A 22241-nucleotide genomic window follows, 5' to 3' on the forward strand; every position below is an offset into this window, starting at 1 on the left:
CACAAGCAACAGAAGGTGAAAGCCCTGCATAAACAGCTAGGTTCCAAGACAACAGCAAATTAAAGAGAAACACAATGTTCACGTTTCAGCAGCTAGACTCCTGGTTTATTTCCATTTTGAAGCTATTTTGCTATATTACCATCATTATGATTCTACTTCTTTTTTGACATACACCTTACTGTACCTTCCTTCATGAACAAGGTGCCATCGGGAAGACATCCACAAGCTCTTTATGTGAGACATAATAAAGGACCAGGTGTGCATCTGGAAGTGCGACAAGACTGAACCAGAGCTTTCCCGGGAACCAGAGTTCATTCTTCATTAAAACACGCATAATGCAGGCCTGAAATTTACAAAGCAGCCTAGAATCCTCATAATTTAAACAAATGGAAGTACTGTGTACATACAGAATCATAACTTAATAAGTGAAAGAGGAAAATAGAAAAGTTAGGTATTTCAGCAGTAGGCTCTATGTTTTTCCTGAGTGAATGATATTGTTTTATTTTGCAAGAAATGCTCCCCAGAGTCTGAGTCTAATGAATGCACTTTGTTTTGATAAGATGAATTAGTGCTTTGTTACTAACTTGTTTTTAATCAAGATGCTGAGATAAAATATAATGTAAACTGATAGGTATTTCTGGCAAGGTATCTGGAGCAAGTCTAGCAGCCTGAGTAAAATTTTACCTTCTTTTTACTATTGACTTGAGAAAAAAGAAAACATTAGAAACTTCTCATCAATACACCAGTTACCTGACATCTAGGAAGTCTATTAAAAAAAAGACAAAGTCACTGAGGTCCACAGGAGCACAGTGGAAGAACATGAACTGGAAGACTGAACTAGACTTACTAGCATGTGACAGTGTATAAAGCAGATAGTTCATCTTGCCCAATTATGAGATTAATTAGGAAAATATTCTTACTACATCCATTTTTAAAAGAAGGATTTTGTTCAATTTGCTGCTTGGGGGTAACAGCATAGTGGCAGCTATTGTTCCATGGGTCACTGTCTTGCAACAGTGATTTCCTTTCTTAACTACTATCAGAACCCCGGTCATTCAGGCAAAACCTCCCCACTATCACAGACGACAAGGCTCTTGTTCAGCTTCAGGGAAAGAATTATGATCAACCATAATATCACAATTCAGCATTCTTCTTCACCTGGGATAGATTTAAGGTGCAAATGCAACACTGGTAGGGTTAATCAGAAGTCTGCTGAGACACTCCAGTGCCTGGAGTTGCCTTAGACAGCCTTGAGAGGACACAGAATTTTGCTTTCATCTTTTTCTCATCAGGTACCTTGGTGCTGCTGCAGCTACCTCTGGTGATCACAGGGCAAAAGCCAAGAGAAGTGGAAAGCTGAGCGTGAGTGCCTAGTCTCAGGTGCTGCTCACCAAACCAGCAACCACTCCTCCAGATTGCTTGGTATGCCACATAATTACATGCCATTATTGGTTAAGTCACTATTAGCAAATACTCTTCCTTGCAGTTGAAAGCACTCTTAATTGATAGGAGCAGTTGTCCAGGAAAAGCCCACAAGGCTTACCTGGAAGCACAGCTAGTGCATTGGAGTGTAATATAAAGGAAAGATTTGATTTCCAACTGCTGATATGATGGTTAATCCATGCTATATTTGATCAAATCATGTGTGTTAATTTTCATTTTACAGTGGAAGTGCATTTGAATGTAGTTTATTTTCTGAAAATTTATATTCAGGGAGAAAGCCCAACTTAGAAAAACACAGGGCAGACTACATCAGTACTGTCTAGTTTGTGGTTGGCAGTCTACTACTACAGTATTCAGAAATCCATATCCTTTCACCGAGTATAGATTTATGTATAGCATGTACGCCGAGAATACATTTACCTAGAGCAGGTCTATAGCTCTGGGGACATAAATGCAGCTGGTACCACTGGAGTCATATATAGGAAGGAGAGTGCATAGAACATATAATTCAGAATAATACTGCTTATTATTACAAAGAGAGAGGACACATTAGTGGGAGAAGCAATTTTTTTTAATCTAATTCAGTATAATTTACTAAAAATGCAAAGCAGTACCTCTCACTGTGAGCGTAAAAAGTTAAACAGAAGGGTTTTCAGGAATTAGAAATTTTGCCTTAAAAAAAAAAAAGCCCATAACTTTCCTAATTGATGTGTAAGGTGTGGCATTTATACTTTCCACTGGCATTCAAGACACTGCAAATCTCGTAAGGCTAAAACCTAATGACCCAGTCATGGTCAGCAGCACTCCCAGGATATACAAAGTCAGCAAACTTGGGAAGAAGCCAGGAAAGTACACAGAAAGGTTTAGAAGTTATTGGCAATATTTCAATTTATGACCAAACTAAAATTTTCATCATGATCTATAAATATATTAAAACCGAAATGTCTCAAAAATTACTTTTATTGAAACTTCCTGTGTGCCATGTTTTGTTTGTTGTATTTGGCCTGTTTTAGTGCATTTTAGCTTTAAAACAACTTAACATAGTATCTACTGTTTATCTCCTTATCAAAAGGGAAAGAGGTTTACAGGGGCTAAAAGTTTTCTCTATAAAGTCAATCAGCTAGTAAATGGTTAGTTTGACTTCAAAACTCAAACTCCTGAAGAGACTTTCATTGTTCCAATGTATATTCTTGCACCTTTGTCAAATATTAGTTGACCATATGTAAGTGGTTTTACTTCTGGGCTCTCTATTCAATTCCATTGGTCTCTGCATCTGTTTTTGTTGTAGCACTATACTGATTTTATTATCATGGCTTTGCAATAGTTTGAAGTCTGGACCTGTAAATGATGCTGAGAAAACTAGACTGCCACATGCAAAGGAATGAACCTAGACTACCATCTCATACTATTGACAAAGATCTATCTCAAAATGTATAACAGACTTGGACGTTAAGACTGAAAACCATAGCATATATAAAAGAAAACATAGGCAAATGACTCCATGACCTAAACTTCCTAAACGTTTTTAAGGACGCATCTCTAGAAGTAAGCAATACAAAGGAGAATAAAACAGCTGGGACTACATAAAAATACAAAGCTTCTATACAACAAAAAAGATAGCAACCAACACAAGTGACACTCTACTGAATGGGAGAAAATATGTGCACACCATACAACTTACAAGGGATAGATATCAAAGATCTAAAAAGAGTTTACATAACTCAACAAAAACAAAGCACACGGCCCAGTCAAACAATGCTAGAAGAGCTAAACACTTTTCCAAAAAGAAATGCAAATGGCCAATGGGCATATGAAACAATGTGTCAATATCATTTATTATCAGGGAAATGCACATCAAAACTAAAATGAGATACCATCTCCCTCCTGTGAGAATGACCCATAAACAACACTGCTGGTGGAAATCCAAACTGGTCCAGCCACTATACAAAGATAAATGGAGGGTCCTCAAAACACTTACAATGGATCGGCACTATGATTCAGTGATTCAGCTCCTAAAAATATACCCACAAGACAAAAAAACACTAATCCAAAAGGAAACCTGCTCTCCTATGTTTATTGTTGTGCTATATACAATAGCTAAGATATGGAAAAAACCTAAATGCCCTAAACAAATAAATGGACAAGAATGTGTAGTCTATATACACAATGGAATCCTAATCAGGGATCATAAAAGATAAACTCATACCATTGACAGCAACATGAATGAAGGAGGAGTTAGTTATGCTATATAAAATAAGTCCAAAGACAAAAGATAAATATAGGATGGTTTTACTTACATGCAGAATATAGAGAAACCGACCAAAGGATCAGAAAAACACAAAACTTGCAAGCTGACTATAGATCTGAGGCAAATGGCAAGGGAGGTGGGAGTAAGGTTGAGGGTCTAAATAGGGGTGGGATGAGCACAAGGGATTGTGGTGCTGAATTATAGTGCTATGGGGGTAGAAGAACTACAGGATGAGGGGAGAAATCTAATTCTGTACAAAAATTAATAATGCATAAACAAACAAAAAAACTCAAAAATGAAATTCCTTCAGTACCATATTGTTTTAGTGTGGAAGAGCCACCTGCAGTCTTATAAATAACGGATCTTTCCTGATCATGTCTCCATAGTTATTGATTTGGATAATCTAGGGTAAAGGAAACTGAATTTCCATCAAATTCCCAAGGGATTCTCATGCAGGTGATTCAAAGAATTCGAGAGACACTACCCTGCCCTCTGTTGGCTGCCATTTGAAAACATGGTGAACTTAGTTCAAGTAAAACATCTATTACCACTTCAAATTAAAAAGCAAAATAGATTATGTAATTTCTTGTTGAGGAAAGTATGTATTCAATTAAGAAAAAAATTCAATGAAATGAAAAGTAATGCATCTTAATTAAATAAGAGGCATTTTCATTTTTAATAGAAGAAGCATTCTCGGTAATGTTTCCATATAATGTTCAATGTGCCACTTTCTCAAAGCCCACTGGGATTGCAATAAAAGGTGCCAAACCCACAGAAGTGTATGAGCTAATATGAAAACACTTCTTATCTACGGCTTAGATAAACTCCACACACAACTTTCCTTCTCATCAAAGGCTACAGTGGCAAAAACAACTAGGGAACTAAGCCTTTTAGGAAAACACCAAGAAAAGTAAGCATTTCACAAAGAAAATACATACCAGACAATGAGGATGGTAAATTAATCAACTAATAAATCAACAAAAGAATCACATTTCATGCTGTGACATAAAGTTAGTAGTCACTGTTTGGGGCTATACAAGCAGCCAATCTGGATAATTTAAGTATAAAGTCCAATTATCAAATAGGGTCGGGCACTTCTTGGCCCTCAAACTGTGGATGCTTAAGGCGATCCTGGCATTGCTGGAATGAAAATAATTAATCTATTCTCTGCCATATGTGATCTCGCCCCAGCAGGGTACATAGCATTGTTTGTCAACCTCCTACTCATTTCTGGTTGACTCTCACTCTGTTTATCATAACAACTATTTTAAATTTTTCCCCATTTCTTTCTAGTAGCCATCCCTTAAAGACCTCACTTTCCACATATAGACTAGCTTTTTATCTTGACCATCTGTTATTTCTCCACATTTCCTTGTCTTCCACAATACAATTTCTTTACATCAAACATCTTTTCATAGATGCTTAGCTCAAAATAAAGAGAATCTTAACTCTATCTAAAGTTAACTCCACTAACCCAGTCTCATCTGGTCATAGATGTGGATTCTCTTAGCATCTTGTTCCATTTCCAACAAACATTTATTAGTTACCCACAGCATTTCAAACATTGTGTTAGGAGCTGGTAACAAAAAGATAGGACCTCACTTTGAAGCGACCTGAAGCATACTGTGAAGACAGATATTACAGTGGTAAGCTCAGGTGCAATTGGGATCAGGGACACAGGGTGACTTAAGTTTATGTAGTCTGGGATAGAGGTGACTTTATCTAGGAAACGTCAGACTCAATAGCTGGGCAACTGCAAGTATTCTACCACCAAAGAATGGAAGAGAAAGGGAACTCAAGCATTTAGATTAAATGCTGCAATAAACCACTCAAGTGTTGCTACTATGTGTATGGGTTAAAGCTCACTCTGGAAACTGTGGTAGAGGATTTAGAAGAATGCAAAATCTGAGAACAGTAGTACCAAAGGCAAGACAGTCCAGCAATCTAGGTAGGATACTGGCTAGAACAATAGTGATAAGAGATACAGAAGTATGATAGACTAAAAAAAAAAAAAAATACATATCGGTGGTAATATTATAGGACATAGTAAGTTAGATGTCAGGAATAAGAAAGAGAGAAGAGGGCCCTCCCTAGTGGCACAGAGTGTTAAAGCGCAGCACTAAGAAGCTTAAGCCACTTCAGCATGAGTTCAATCCCCGCCTTCCCCGGAGGTGACCACATGGCGCAGCAGACCTCCCCTGACCTGCCCACTGCTCCCCTCAGCAGTGTGCTTTGTCAGTCAGCCTGTTCTGCTCCCCACACTGTCGCTGGTGAATCCTCTCACCCTCCACATCTCTGGCTTGCACCCCAGTTCTGTATGAATAAATAAATCTTTTTTTTTTTTTTTTTAAGAAAGAAAGAAGAATGCAGACTGTGCACTAGATGTCTGACACTTATAGTTAACTAATGGTCATGTCATTGGCGGCCAGTGATTGGGAACCTGGGTGGACATGTTGCCTAGAAAAGTGGATGTGTGGGTTATCTCTGGCAGCTGGGTGGATGTCACCTCAGAGATACTGACTTGGCATCAAAAGCATAGGCAGGACACATAGGGTTGTCACTGTGGGCAAGAGTATCCAGGGAAAATATAGGAGTTGAAAAGCACCATTTAGGTAGATAACAGCTAAAATCAAAGACCTTCTAAAGACCATGAGGCCAGGCTAGAATGTAGAAGAGTAGGATGGCTCATGAAACTTCAAGCAAAAGTGGTTCAGAAGAAGAAGTGAACAACTGCCAAATGAATCAGAGGAGAGTGCAAGGAGGGCCTAAAATACTGCCCCATGGATTTAGGTTGTTTTCCCTCTCCAATTTGTTCTTTTCCCTGCCTTTGACCCTGGCATATATGTATATCTTCCTATGATTAAGAACATTTGATAAAAACATAAAAATGTGCCAGTTGAACCAACTTATTTTCAGTACACTCTCTTAATCACATGCTGACTTTGGCTACCCATCACACTGAAATTTCTACCTTAAAATTGGCCAGTAATATCCTTCTTCGCTTCCATTAGTCACAGTTTAAATACCAACTCCTATGACCTTTCTGTATGCTCTCTGATCTTTACCACATCTTTATAACATTAGGTCTTCTTTTTGTACTATCCATAGATTATTTCACATGGACTTGGCTCTTCTCAGTTCTCTGAAGATATCTTTTCAGGTTCCCTCAAGGACTCCCTATTCTTGTTACATCTTTTAATAATATTGCTCTACTGAGATTTGATTCTTATTTCTTTCCTCTACGACATTCTCACATCTACCCTCCCATCTCTCACTCCCCAGGGCATGATCAGTAGTCACCGAATATAGAGGACTTCCAAATATATCCTGATCTAGACTTCCAGTGGAGAGCTACATACAGACGTCCTTCCCAAGTTGACATGCTCAATCTAAATTGCCTACTTTATATCTCTACCTCCCCAAAGAGTTTCACATTTCCCTGTCCTTTTGCTGACAACTTCTTCACCTCTCGCAGTTCCTGTGTGTAATCAACCCTTAATGTGAACTGTAGATTCTCTCTCTCTAGTCTTCACTTTCACATTTTCCCTCTGCTATGCAGAAACAATTAAAATAGGAGAAGTAAGCAGGATACAAACCTGCAATGTTTCATTTCCCATCATAAATTACTAACAGCACTCATCTAGTTTTTTTTTTGTTTGTTTTTGTATACCAGTCTGTAATCAGATTCTTGGGTGATAGAAAAATTGAGCTTTTTTTTTATGTAGCAAAGGTTAGCTCATTTTGACACCAAAACTCTATTAAAATCATTCACAAATACCTAAAATATATCTACAGCTCTGATAATGATGGCCCAAGGCACAAATTCTGAAATACCTTCTGAATTTCAATAAAGGGTAAAAAATACTTCACAAAGTTATGAAGTGCTCAGAAATTCTCATTCTTTCAAAAGAAATGGTTTTCTCTAAGTGTGTACTGCTTGTGGGGATGAACAAGTCCTTGTATCTCTCTTAAGGAGTATGAGATTTGTTTTCAGTTCTTTAAACAGTGCTAACCCCCAAGGATTAGTTCTGTATCTCTTTAGAACCCCACAAATACACATTCATTATCACATCTTAATACAAACAGAGTATATTACACTTACTTCAAAAATCCAATTTTGGCAGAAACCTGCAAATCAGCTGAACAATTTTCATAGGCACAAAATCTTGCAAAGTTTACCTGTAAATAAGATATCACAAAATTTGCATCTCAGTTTAATCAATAGGAATGTATTTCTTCTTCTTCTTCTTCTTTTATTAAGGAAACATTAGTTTTCAATCTGGTATACGATTCCAAAATATAGCACCCCAGCTCCTCAAGTGTACGCCATCATACGACAACCACCAAGAAAAAACAAATTCATAAACACACAAGAAAAAGTAAGATGACTCTTATTCTACCTTGCTTGAAAAGTTCCATTTAAGAATTAGACAGAAGGTTCAAATGGCAAGTTAACTGCATAGATAAAGAAACTAAGTTCTTCCAACAGGCAAATGTAAAGGCTGGATTTGTTAAGCAGAAATATGACAGTTTTTCACAAGATTATAAAAGAAAAATTAAACTTATGCAAACTGTGGCAGTACCCTATGTGTTTAAAACCTGTGTTGCTAGGCATTTCTTTGTCAGGTTCTTCTCAATTTTCTGTGGTGGCAGCAACCTGACCCCATTTGTTACACATAAGCATGGCACTTAATTTTCATTGATGGTAGGTGCTTTTCTATTTTTTTAAAGACTAACAAAATGTAGAAATTTTTCAGGACACAGTGGATAAAATTAAGTATATCATGAACGTTCCAGATGTTGTTTAATTCTGGATATTTTAATAGAAAACAGAGATACTCTGTATACCACATGGGAAACACAGGGAAAGACCTGAGGTATGGCTGGATGAAAGAAAAAGCATAGAGACTACGGAAGTTGAGAGGAAAATATGAAAGAGATGCAGCAGAACAAGAAAGTCAGAAGGAGCAGGTACATGAAATGGGAAATGACTAGAATGTGCACAACAGGCCACAGGCAGCCTACACCTGGGAGCAGAGGCAAGGTGGAAACCTTTCCCTAAATGATTTTTCCTACCACTCTTATTTGTAAAAAAAAAAAAAAAAAAAAAATGTCACTTCAGAATCAAAATGTAGGTTTTCCTAACATAACTACAAGTCACAAAGCTTTGAGTTGTGGACTTATAGTATTGAGATTTTCATTACTAAAGACTTTTCAAACAATTGATATTAAACACTGAAGCTCAACAAAGAGTGACAAAACTGAATTCCATAAATATTTTCATAGAAGGGTAGAGAGAAATTTTGCTCTTCAGATAACCATCTTCATTTGACTTCTGATGTCTTTAAGTGACTGAGAGGGAATTTTGTCTGGGTAAGAGATGAGCTAGACTCTTTAACCTTCCTTTCACCTCTTACATGCTGCATGCCACTAGAAAATACTTTAATAAAAATTTTAACTAAAGCTTCCAGCATGCCCCAAACATTCAGCTGATGTATGTTTTGGCATTGCTGGACAGGAAAGGTCTAGACGACTGAATCTTGGCAATGAACACAAGGTCAGGGAAATGGTTTTAGGGAGAGCAGCTCACTGGTTAGCACAGAGGACCCTCTTGAAACCAGGACATGGCTGAAAAGCAGAGTTAAATTTCAGAGTAAAACCTGTTGTGTAAAAGAAAAACATCTACAAATGAGTAAAACTCAGCAAGGGATTTTTGACTAACAAAAAATAAGTGAGTCCATGGCTAGAGTGTGCGAAACGGAGTAAGAGAAGGGGAGCTAGAAAGTGAGAATAAAGATCAACTGGACATGCATGGCGACGCTAGAGAGCAGTTCGCACACACTCCCATCCCCGTGCTCACGAGCGTGGATTCTCTCCACTGGCAAGGTGCCAGGGGAGGAATGCTAGCATTTATGTATTTGGGAACCCAAGGGTATGACTGTGTATTTTTAAATATTCAATTCAATATCCTAGAGATGTAAAAAACAACAAAGACAAAACATAAATCTTTTCCCATAAAAAAACCCATTCATAAACCAGTGTCAGCTCCCAGCTCACTCCCCCAGAATTACACAATATGAAACAATCCTTTAGTTGTGCATCACGATATTTCAAAGAAAAGGCAAACATTCTTACTGTTTTTTCAATCTTGTCTTTTTCTTTCTTCCGTTGAAGAATTGGCTGAAGTGGTGGGAATTCATCTGTGCTTCGTTTGCTGATGACGTGGTGCCCCAGATGATAAGCAGCTTCAATCTGAATTGGGGTGAGGATGTCCCGCACATCTTTCTACATGAATTTCAAATCACAAAGTTAACAATGCCAACAAGCATGTACATGAAAACATATAAAAGCTCGTCTTTTCCTATAACCCAAGACCTCACAACACATGCAGGTCAAAGAAAATTCTTAACTTTTACTCTAAACCGTTTAAAAAAACTTGAGTTTTGTTTCACTTTATAAAAGCCTTTTTTTTTAGGAGAAACACAACATAAGCCACACTATCTAAAAATAGTTATATCTACATATTTCCTTCTTTACTGTTTCTATGCATATTTTTTATAACTGGACATTATTACATAAACATTTTCCATTATAAACTCTTCATAAGTAATTTTAAAGTGTCAATCAACATTTTATTCTACTTATTATTTCCCTGTAGGAGACTTGTAGAAACATGACATTGCTTTGGACTTGAGTTTTCTTTAAATGCCTCTCAGTAACATTGAGATTCAAATAGATTCATATTCATTATGAAACATATTTTTGCTATTTTTATGGGCCTTTTCTAAATTATATTTTCTAAGAGTTCATGAATAATATATAGGGAAGCTATTTGTTTTGTGTATTTACTGTTGTATCCTATTAGTTTAGTAAATAATAGTTGCTACAGTTTTTCTCAGTATAATGCTTTTATACTTCACAAAGATGGTTCTTCAATTTACCAGTTACACAGGAGTTATAACCTGTTTGGAATGCATTTTACTCTGTAATTTTACTGACTGATGTGTACATATGGTTCTTCATTCTTAATCTTACTTATATATAGTCAAAAATAGCTTAAAATGATTAGTTTTTTCAATTATTGTCTACTGCCCCTAAATTTATTACTCTATCAAATCACATAGTTTATTCTTTATTTCTACATGCAGAAATTTTTATTTTTTAAAAACATTTCCCCAAGAACTTAAAAATTATCTTTTCATTTGATTACTTACTATACTCCTTATTAAAAGGGAGATTACAAACAAAACAATAACAAAAATGTTAATGTTAACATACATATGTACATACAGAATTATAACCAAAAAGAGAACAACTTTTAAACTATTTACCATCCTACTAAGGAGACACTTCCACTAGAGTGTAAATGTGATCTACTATGTCAAGCCTATGAAGACACATGGATGTCAGGTGAAACATAACACACAGTAACTTGGGGAAAGCATTTAATCAAGAGGTCCTTATGATAGAAAGGAGATTTTAAAAGTGTATTAAGGCCCTCCCTGGTGGCGCAGCGGGTTAAAGCACAGCATTGAGAATCTAAAGCTGCTTCCACATGAGTTCGATTCCCGCCTGCCCTGGAGGTGACCACATGGCGTGGCAGACCTCTCCTGACCGGCCTGCTGCTCCCCTCAGCAGTGTACTTCCTCGATCTGCCTGTTCTGTTCCCCACTCTGTCTCTGGTGAAGCCTCTCACCGCCCCTGAGCCTCTGGCCTGTACCCCAGTTCTGTATGCACAAATAAATAAATCTTTAAAAAAAAAGTGTATTAAAATAGCTTCCTTTATTTTTCCTTTTCATGGAAGAAAGTGGGAAAAATCAGATCTTACTAACAAAATAATTTATAAGGAATTATAACAATTCAATTACAATTATATGCTAAGAAGTAAGATATGTTGATAGTAGATCTATAAAACAAGTGTCTCAGACATAACAAAGTTTAAACTAGAAATGATATCAGGACTTGAAAGGCAGACCTACTAGAAGATAAAGCCAACCAAAAAAAAAACAAGCAAGCCTTTTTTTTTTTATATTAGAATTATCACTACATTCAAAAGGCACATGAAGAATTGGTCATATACTTTGAAGCATTCTGTAGTCCAGTTCAACATGAAGTTCAGTTTTATCCTACTCTTGATTATGTCCATTTCTTGTTTTAAAAAGCAGATTTACAAAGTCCCTCTATTAAAGAAGAGACTTCAGTGTCTTCACCAGGGCTAGACATATTAACAAACCATAATTAAATTTTATATTTATGCATGATGAGTTTCTCAGTAAATCTATGACACAGCCAATTGACAGACCTCTTAGGGATTAATGTCAGTAGACCAGGTTTCTATTTAAAGACATGTCAGGTTTGGGATTCGGCTTAAACATTACCATCTCAAAGCAAATACAGAACAGCTTTCTAAATTTCATCAATTAATAGTCCCTCATGGATAGAAAAAAAAAATTGTCATGCAGATGACTGTAATACTCTTTCATCTATAGCAACCTTTGCCAAAATCAATGAACTAAATAAAGATGACACATAGCTCACAAAAGGCTGCATCTATGCTATGCCTTTACATAATTATAAAAAAGGATGCAATTTTTCTATATCACAACATTATTGATATACACATATAGTGGTTAAAATCAAGTACACTGGAGGTAAAGTTCTGGGGTTCAAAGCTCAGAATCAGCACTTATTATCTTTGTAACCTTGGACAAATTGCACAGCCTATGACTCAATTACATCAAACTAAAATGGTAATGATGATGATGATAATTATAATACTTACACATTATTGTTGTGAAATTCAATAGTACATAAATCACTTAGCACAATGTCTGATACTTAGTAAGGACTTTAGACATTATAATCAAGTGCATGTAATTTCAAATGTGGCTATGTAAGTAAGCCAACCAATGAATGACTTAACCTAGTTTCTCATATAGATTTCCTTTACTACCCAAAAATTAGAGAATGCCTATTAAGTATGAATTGGTAGATTATTTTGGTGATGTGAGGATGCTGTTCCTGTTAATTTATATTGACCATACCCAGAACTGAAGAGTAACCTATCAAATCATACCAAATAGGCATGTATTAATTTTGGATAGCAGAGGAAACCTGTGATAAGAAATTCTCATGAACATTTAGAAGGACTCAGAGAAAAATAGAGAGACAGACTAATGTCAACCACTGAACATTAAATAAAAAATAAGTTACATATTGAGTATTATAGCTGTCTTAAGTAATAGGAACCTGAAGATTTGGAACATGAAAGAAAATCTTCAAAATTATTAACTTTCCATTCTTATACAAGGAGATTATTTTATTAAATTACTTGATAAGTGATCTTCTCAACATGAAACCTTGACCATAAAGGAATGTTGCAAATCAAGACCCAAATCCCAAGTTATCAACTTGTGAAAACGGAACAGCTTGAAGCCCTGAGTATTACAATAGCTACTTGATTAAATTATTCCCTAGGTGGAGGAGCTAGACAGCCACTGATTGTCCCTCCACATGTCCACTGTTTTAATTCTTCTCAACAAGCTTGCTTTGACCAAATCACATGTTATCTAATTCATACTAATTTTCCACAAGGTCTTCTCTACATCTGGTGTATATTACTTTCATTATCCTAATTAGCTATTAATTATGCTTTTCTCACAATATATAAAATGTACGTGCACTCTTGCAAGAACTGTATTTGACAGATATTCACACTTATTTAACTTTAACAGCTCCACCTAAGTACAAAAGCTATAATATTAAAAATGTCTTAAAGTGACTAATTAAGTGTTTGGGAGCAAAAAGTGGATTTGCTTAAAATTTTTAATTTGGATGGGCATGTGCTATCTATATTAAAAATAATGAAGATTCCATGCCACATTTTTATGGACAATTACATAAAATAGAGTACCCACAGCATGCAAATTAGGATAGGCCTGAAATTATACAAAGTCTGTCTTGTTTGATTTTGATGGATATTTTTATTTATGGCCAACTTGAGAACTGAAATGTAGGCCCATATCTCTTATTGTATTTATGTAGTAAAGAAATTTACTTAAAGGGTGGAGCCAGGAAATACTTATCAAATATTGTTGCATGATAAACAGTGGTATAAACATTTGAAGATATCTACTCATGGATCTAATGTGTACAAGGCAGGCTCTGGGGATACAAAACTGCAATATCTATTAATTATAGTCACGTGTATAACCCATAAATCCACACATATTTGGGGGGATGTACTTTCATAGAAATATGAAAATAGTATGGAAGAGGGAAGGTCATTCAATCTGTGCTTGAAAGGGGATGGGAAGATACTTGTATAGAATAATTTTAATCAAAGATATGTAAAGTTATGTTTTTGTGCCATATAGGTGAAGGTTTGGCAAGGTGTAAGGTTAAAAGTGTCTCCTCTATTCCTGGAAGATACAATGTATGAAAATAGAATAATGTGTGATTAAAAGAGAAGGACTCAATAAAAGCTCAAGTTTTATAATGAGATTTGGGTTTGTTTTAATTGCCAGATTCTCTATCATCAAAGAACTTAATGGGTTTTATAAACACAAATAGGCTGAAAGACTTTCATATGCATGAGATAACCCAGGAATTTGTGAACAAGAATATAAACAAAATTCAGTCTTTTCTGCACCTTCAGGTCCCAAATGGCTTTTATATGTAGCAATATTGATGAGACTTTTTCCAGCTCATTCTCCTTAATACTCAATTCAGCAATTTGCTGATCCCACTGAGACCTCCAATTCAGCATTTTCCCTTTACTTTCCATGTCCTCTCTCCTCTTTTCATCCTACTTAAACGAAATGGCAAGAATCTAATCATACTCCTTCAAGGTTGTTGTCCCCTTCCTTATCGAATCACAGCCTTGGTGAGTTGTAGCTCTTCATTAGCTGTAATTTTTACCTATAAGCTTACTTAAATGTGATGGGGGTGGTGGGAACCAACCAGACTAAGTAATCTCACTTATGGCCATAATACAAATAGATCATAATTTAGCCATGTCACACCCAAATTCTCCTGACTCTCTCACTTTCCCAGAAGTCTATTATATATTCTTCTTTCCACAACCCCATCTCCCCACCCTTATCCAAGCTAACAAATTTGCTATGTACATCACTGAGATATTAAAGCAATCAGAAGAGAACTTCTGCCGTACTCCCACCAAATCTATGTATCATCTGCAAACACTGAGTTGAACTAAGTATGTGCCTACTTGGAGCACATCTTTCATTTGTATAAATAATCCCACCCTTGCCTTATTGAGAATTTTTTTGACCTATTTACTCCCCTCATATATAGGATAAAATCTTTAGTCTATTATAGCACATGATCAGCTAAAAAGATGTTATCTTACAATAAAAAGAATGCCTAACTCCACTTCTTTTGTCACTTACTGACTTCAGTTCCATTTGCTTGGTTCTCTTTAGATAAAAACTTGGTGAAGAATCATGGATATTTTGCCTCCAATTCCTCTGCTCCTTTTCCCCTACTACTCCTCTGAAACACTATTGTCACAATCACCAGTAGACTTCACATTGCTAAACCCAGTGATCAGCCCTCATCTTAGTTGACCAACCAGAAGCACAGATAGCGTTGTAGTAACATCCCCCCTTCTCTGCTTTTTTCACTTTTCTTCCAGGATGCTACAAGCTCATGGTTTTCTTCCTTACTAACCTATTGTTCCAACTTATTACCTTAGTATGTCTCTCCTCCCTCTAGAATCTTGCTATACAACCAGAAGGGCAGACCTTGACCGTCTCCATCTGTGGTGATCTCATGGCTTTAAAAGCCACCATATGATAAAGACGTGTCACAAATATTTTATTTGCAATTCTATGCCTCTCCTTAACTTCAGATCAGTATATACAAAAGCATAATTGATATTTACACTTGCAAGTAAAATCAGGCCTCTCCAGTTCAGCAGATACATAGCCCAGCTCCAGAATTCCCCACTTTAATATTATTTCCCTTGTAATATTGTCTCTACTGATGAAAATTATCTTCCTATAGTTGTTTGGAATATAGACCTTTCAGTCTTCCTGAATCATTCTTAAATGCTCAACTCAGCATGTTAGCAAACTGTGCAGGATCCGCCTTCAATAATTTCTCACCACATCTACTGCCATAACCTTCACTGGTGGTTTGCAGCCATGATCTCTCACCTTGGTTATTACAGAGTCAACCATGGTTCTCTACTTTTAGTCTCAACATAGCAACTAGTCAGTTCCTTATTACTTAATAATATCATCTCACTTTTTGGCCCCAAACTCAACATCATATCCTCTTTCAACTCAGAAAATGTCACAGATTCGTTATGATGTGATTCTCCATTATTCTGCTAGTTCAATTTCCAACCAGCCTTGCTTCTCCATTGTTTCCAAAAACAATGTGGCACCTTCTTTTCTTATGATATTTTTATCTAGCTTTTTTTGGTAATAATTTTCTCCTAGACCAGGGATCCTTAACATAGGATTCCTAAGCTAGTAACATCAGCGTATCACTTAAGTACTTTGCAGAAATGCAAAATTTCAGGTCTAACTGGATAGGTACTGAGTATGGAATTCCAGGTGGAACCCAGCAATTTGTATAGTACTCAGCCACCTAAATGATGCAAAGGTATGCTGAAGTTGATAACTACCGATCCTGAGCATCTACTGATACTTGGGTAATTTCTTCACTTCCTTCAAGTTTGTTCAAATGTTAGTTTTTGAATGAAGCTTATGCTGACCCCTCTATTTAAAACTGCATCCTTCACTCCTCTAGCACTCCACATGTTCCTGTACTCTGCCTTCCTTCTTACTTTTTAGCATCACCCACACATTTCACTTACTGATGTACACAAATGCCCCAAACAGAATCTCAGACAATGTAGGTACTCAATAATTAGGTTAACTGATAAATGGTGCTTAGGTTAACTTAATTTAGTGCTTATTAAATATAAGGTAATTTAAGATATGATGAAAGGGAACAGTTATACAAGGAAAGCATGCCCAACTAGCCAGCAGGGATTCCTCTCAGAGGAGGAGGCTATGGACCTGAGTTCATAATTAACAAATATCATCGCATTTCAGTTTAAGGGATGCTGAGGTCAAATATATGGGTATGTTTAATTTACCATGGGAGCACTCTGTCTTCTTCTCCACTATTGCTGAAAAGATGGAAGAATAAAAGCTACTGTTCTAGTCTCTAACACTGTCTGAGTACGGTAAGGCTAATATCTTAGCATGCCTCAGGTACCATGCAGGGGTATGATGTACCAATTGTACCCCGATATTTTTTTAAGATTTATTTATTCCTATAGAACTGGGGTACAGGCCAGAGATGTGGAGGATGAGAGGATTCACCAGAGACAGAGTGGGGTGCAGAGCAGACAGATCAAGGAGCTGCAGGTGAGTCAGGAGAGGTCTGCCTTGCCATGTTGATCACCTCCGGGGCAGGCGGGAATCAAACTCATGCATAAGTGGCTTAAAGCTTCTTAGTGCTGTGCTTTAACCCACTGCACCACCAGGGAGGGCCAAGTACCCTGATATTTTATTAAGTAATAGGCAGGCTTCTTGACAGAACTCAAAGTTGTGGGCAACTAACTGCTTCTGTGATTCCTACAACCTCCCTAGGCTGGTTGTAAGAAAGGATTGGAGTTTGTCTTTTGTATGAGTCTTAAAATGTATTAAATAAAAGCAAAGCAGTTTTGGAAGGGAAAAAATGCTGAAGAAAGCAATCATCTCTTTAAAAAGGCTCTACTATGTACCAATGCCAGAGCTAAGTGCTTTAGTTTGACATTAGCCAAAGTCAATGGCTGTTATCTCCTGCCACTGACAACATGGTAACACTGCAAGTTTACATGCAAAATGCAGAGAAAATTCTGCTTAACTGTCATTTTTACTACGGACTTATTCCAAAGAAAGTATACAATTTTGGTGAACCATTATTCACAGCAATGCCAAGAAATAGGACTCAACAAATCAGATCAAGTTCTGCCATTTATACAAATTCAATGCAGTATGTTTCTTTGTTAATATCTAATGTTAATCTTAATGTTGCTGTTAAACAATCTCAATGTTAGGCTCCAAAATCAACTAACCTAAGTAAAATCACAACTAGTTAGGATTTTAAAAAATCCACCTTTAATTCCTAGCATATAAAAATAATTACATTAATATCACTCTATTCTTAGCATATAAATATAAAAATAATTACATTAATATCACTCTATTCTCACAACCATCTAATAGCTTTATTCTAGTACAACAATAGAAACTGTTAAGGGAAATGAGGAAATTGCACAGGGATTATAGCTCTTAGCATTTAATAGGGTATGGGTGTCTTGATGCTTGTTTGCATTTGCTTGGAATATGTATCTAAGGGAAAATTAAGTCTAAGCTGAGGCTACTATTTAAAATCCCAGAATGAGCTCCAGAGAATAGTTGGCTTTTTGTGACAATAGATTTTCTGATGAAGTACACTGCTCCCTAATGAAAAAGACCTGGCATTGTTTCATAGAATAACAGTTCACCAATGCAAGGGACTTCATAATTTTGGGATAGAGTGTTTTAACAAGAGAAATATGAAATTGGCTGTGCTTTGGCAGGACATACCCCAAACCATCATGAGAGCTGTCGTCCTGGCCCACAGATAATCCCCAGGCGACACTACAACTGTGCAAGTTCCCACTGACATCACCAACAATGCTGGCTCACAGACAAAGACAAAATCCAAAAGCAGTCATGATGGATTCTGCTTTGTTAAAGTCAAATGAAAAACGAACCAACTTCCCCACTGCCCTTCGCCCCCCAAAACCCTGTCCTGAAATAGATCTGAGGCTCAGCAGCTACTTAATGCTTATAAACAAAGTTTGGAGAAAAGCTTATAAACAAAGTTAGGGAAATAGCAATTGTAGAAAAGGAAAGATAAATCTTTAAAAATAGTGAGGCAATAAAAATGATAAATCTGAAATAAAAACGATGCAAAAAACAAATTTGAGTTATCCAGATTACAGAATTATCTAACAGTGTGATTCTGGAACAATAGGTCATTAACTCAGGAGAGGGTAACAGTGTTTTACCTATTAACACATTAATATAAAATGAAAATAATACAATAAAATTATTACTGCATTGAAAACAATGACATTTACATATAGATTAATAAAAACTGGTCAACATTACCCGCATAAATGTTTGATGTGTTTGACAACTAGCTACTCTGTTTGACACTTTCATACTTCCTGTAATCACATCAGAAGTTCCATTAGAAGAAAAGTAAAATCTTGGTGGAGTCTCTGTCTTTCGGTTCACATCCAAGCTTATATTATAAAACAAAACTGCAAAAAATGTAGAGAGAATTTAAATGAATAGTTATCTAAAAGCATTTAAATTGTTATTTTTGAAGTGGTAATAGTAAATTTAGTGGAAATATGTTAAATTCTCTCATCATTAGTTTTTTTTAAATGATCCTGAACTATGAAAAAGGGCAAAAAAAATCCCGAACTATGAAAAAGGGAAAAAAATATGAATTATAAAAACCTTACACATTAATAAAAAATTATTAACTTTTATCTAAGCTTCTATTTTTAAAAATAATATAATAGTTTATTTTTACATCATTTTGTACATTTTTTTTTTCCATCTCAGTTGTAATCCCCGTGGGTTTCCCATCACCGAGTCACCCATGTGCCATCACCATTAGGCTTCTATTTTTAAAACAGTATTACTATCTTTGGTTATCTGCTTAATTTTTCTATATATAAATGTCTCAATACTTGAATTCCAAAACTGTTACTAATAATAAAAGTCCTGAATAAAGTTTTCTTTTTTTTTTCAAGTCCTTTTTGTCCTTAGAACATTCAGCTAAGGAACAAAATACAAAAAGTCACAGGCGCTCAAGTCTCACAGGCAGTATTCGCCTTGTGTGGTAACACACCTAATGTAATTAGTGGTAAAGGTCATTTATGTTTGCTTTGATTGAATGGGAGGGGTTGCTATTATTTTGTTTTTAAAGTAAGCTGAACACATCATTACAAAGTCAAAGCTATGTAAACAGTTTACCCAAAGAACTCTCCTTTGCTGTCCCAAACCCGGAGGGCTCCATGTTTTCATTGTTGCTCCTTTGACTTTCCCATGTTAATTTGTGCAAACATAACACACATAGAAAACATTATCTCAATATTCTATCAGCTTGGTAAGACCGCATTTCAAATCTGGCATAATCATCTACTAAAGAGTATTTTCAAAACAAAGAAAAACATTTGAAAACAACTTCCTCAAGGGTGGAGCACAGCTATTCAGTGCAAGTTCGATCCCAGCCCCTGAGGTGATCTGCATGGTGCAGCAGAACTCTACTGTCTCACCTGCTGCTCCCCTCAGCAGTGTACTTCACTGATCTACCTATTCTGCTCCCTGCTCTGTCTCTGGTGAATTCTCTCACCGTGCCTGAACCCAAATTCTGTATGCATAAATAAATAAAATCTTAAAGCAAAAACAGCTCCCCAAATTCCACGCAGATCTTAACTGAGAAAGTAAAATGCAGTTCTTTTTTTTTTTTTTTATAGACTTACTTTTATTTTTGCAAACAAAAATTGGAGTGTAGGCCAGAGGTGTGGTGAGTGAGTGTGAGAGGATTCACCAGAAATAGTGGGAAGCAGAACAGGTGTATCTATTGAATACAATGCTGAGGGGAGAGGCCTGCTATGCCATGTGGGTTAGCTCCCTGCCCAAGGATGGGACTCTGCTGTGCTGCAATATCTAGAGATAGCAATAGCACTGTGTCTTTTACCCTCATGCCACCAGGGAGGCCCCAGCAGATCTTGAACCTGCGTGGGTTATTTGCAAAATATATTTAATGATCTGCTACTGAGATGGGACTCATTATAGAAGGGCAATAATTCCTAAGTAATATTTTAAAGAATTTATATAACTCCTGAAGTGTCATGTACCTGCTAGGAGTAACTTCATTTTCTGGATAGGGTTTAGCTATTTATTTCAATGAGCATGAATATAAAATCTGTATTATGCCCACAAATTTCAGATAAATTCTTCAACCTACCTTTTATTTAGAAAATGAACTCCAAACCAATTGACTTCAAAATTACAATAACCAAGATTCAATATCTCAGAGAGATAGCTGTAATTGAATAGCCATCCACAAATTTATCACCCTGAGCTCAGACAAAAAGTAAGTGAAAAGGTATGAATAACAATCCATTCATGGTATGAGGAAAAATGTCTTGGTTATATTAAATGTGCTTACCATGAGAGTTATTTCTCTCAAGGAGTCATTTTACGACAACTATAAAGTATGCTTTTGTACCAATGCTGTGGTTATTTATGAGTTTAATATATTTGTTTTCAATCACTTTTTAAAAAATATCTACTGACAGTGGAATTGGTCGTACAACAAACAGTGGTTTTACATCAAGGGAAATAGTCCAACCTGTTAACGTGCATCTTTCAGGTAATCTATCAGCCTGTCTGTGTTATTGGGGTCACAATTTCAAACTGCACTTCTCTCATAAATAGCTGGATGAAGGTCTTGCCCACAGACCTCTCATTGCAGTTCTAACCAGGACTCTGGCAGAATAGTATTAAAAATGATTCTGATGAAAAGCAGATCCTAGACTCGCTCTGTTCTCCTCACTCAGACTGAGACCTCTGTTACATGTCCACAGTTTGACTCAACAAGCGTTGACTGCTCCTCATATTGTGAGATTCCCGCAGCCTGAAAGGTTATGAGTACAATCAACTCTTGATGGCTCTTGTGGGGCATAGGGACTGAATTATAGATGTCAAAGTAATAAACTCAAGTATACTCCTGTCCTATGATGGACTCCTTTCAACACACATGGAGCAGAAAATGGAGCGAGATGCTCCAAGCTTACCAGACTTCATTATACCTCACTGCCAGTAGAGGCTGCAAGAGGCAAGTTCACATCAGAATAAAAATAAAAAGTAATTTTTTGAAATTTATCATTTTAAGCCAACTTATAAAGGTCTACCTGGACTCTTATGTAGAGAGAGGGAAGTTAACTGGCACTTTTTAAATTTATTGTTTCATTTATCCTGTAACTTATTGTATGACACCTTGTTTAAAGTCAATTTAATTGGTTGTAGAACCACTATATTAACATCTTAAAGCACTACAAATAAAACTAAACAAGACCAGAAACATCCACAAACTATATATTCTGATGAGATTGGGCGCATTTAGGGTGGTATGGCCAGAGACGAACTATATATTCTAAATTAATTTTAGTATAACATAATTAGGAATGCTTATCTGCCGTGAAAACACAACACTTTGATAAAGTCACATGTATTTGCCTTGACCTTATTTAACCACAATCTTGGAGGAGCCATATGAATTCTACTTTTCCAAAGCAGAAAATTGAAAGTTCCCTCTGTGTAGGGCAATAGGCATGGCTCTCAGGAACTGGTTGGTAAATAGTAAGAGATGTGTATTATTTGTGGAAATTAGAATCAGTTTCTATACTCCAGAAAAGCTTCTTCAATTATGCCAACAGAATAGAATAAGAAGAATC

At 36.3% G+C, this 22241-nt stretch overlaps 1 protein-coding gene across 1 annotated transcript in view; it reads right to left on the reverse strand.

Annotated features, from left to right (window-relative positions):
* The window catches only part of ITGA4 (integrin, alpha 4 (antigen CD49D, alpha 4 subunit of VLA-4 receptor)), a 68481-nt gene that overhangs the window by 13615 nt on the left and 32625 nt on the right, over positions 1–22241 (reverse strand). The window contains exons 15-17 of the mRNA XM_004674474.2: positions 18874–19028; positions 9827–9976; positions 7794–7870 (exon numbers count right to left, since the gene is read on the reverse strand). Of these exons, the coding sequence (XP_004674531.2) occupies positions 7794–7870; positions 9827–9976; positions 18874–19028 (382 nt within the window). The remainder of the gene's footprint in view (positions 1–7793; positions 7871–9826; positions 9977–18873; positions 19029–22241) is intronic.

This window comes from Condylura cristata, unplaced genomic scaffold (assembly GCF_000260355.1).
Source record: "Condylura cristata isolate star-nosed mole 26May11 unplaced genomic scaffold, ConCri1.0 scaffold00002, whole genome shotgun sequence".
Classification (NCBI taxonomy): domain Eukaryota; kingdom Metazoa; phylum Chordata; class Mammalia; order Eulipotyphla; family Talpidae; genus Condylura; species Condylura cristata.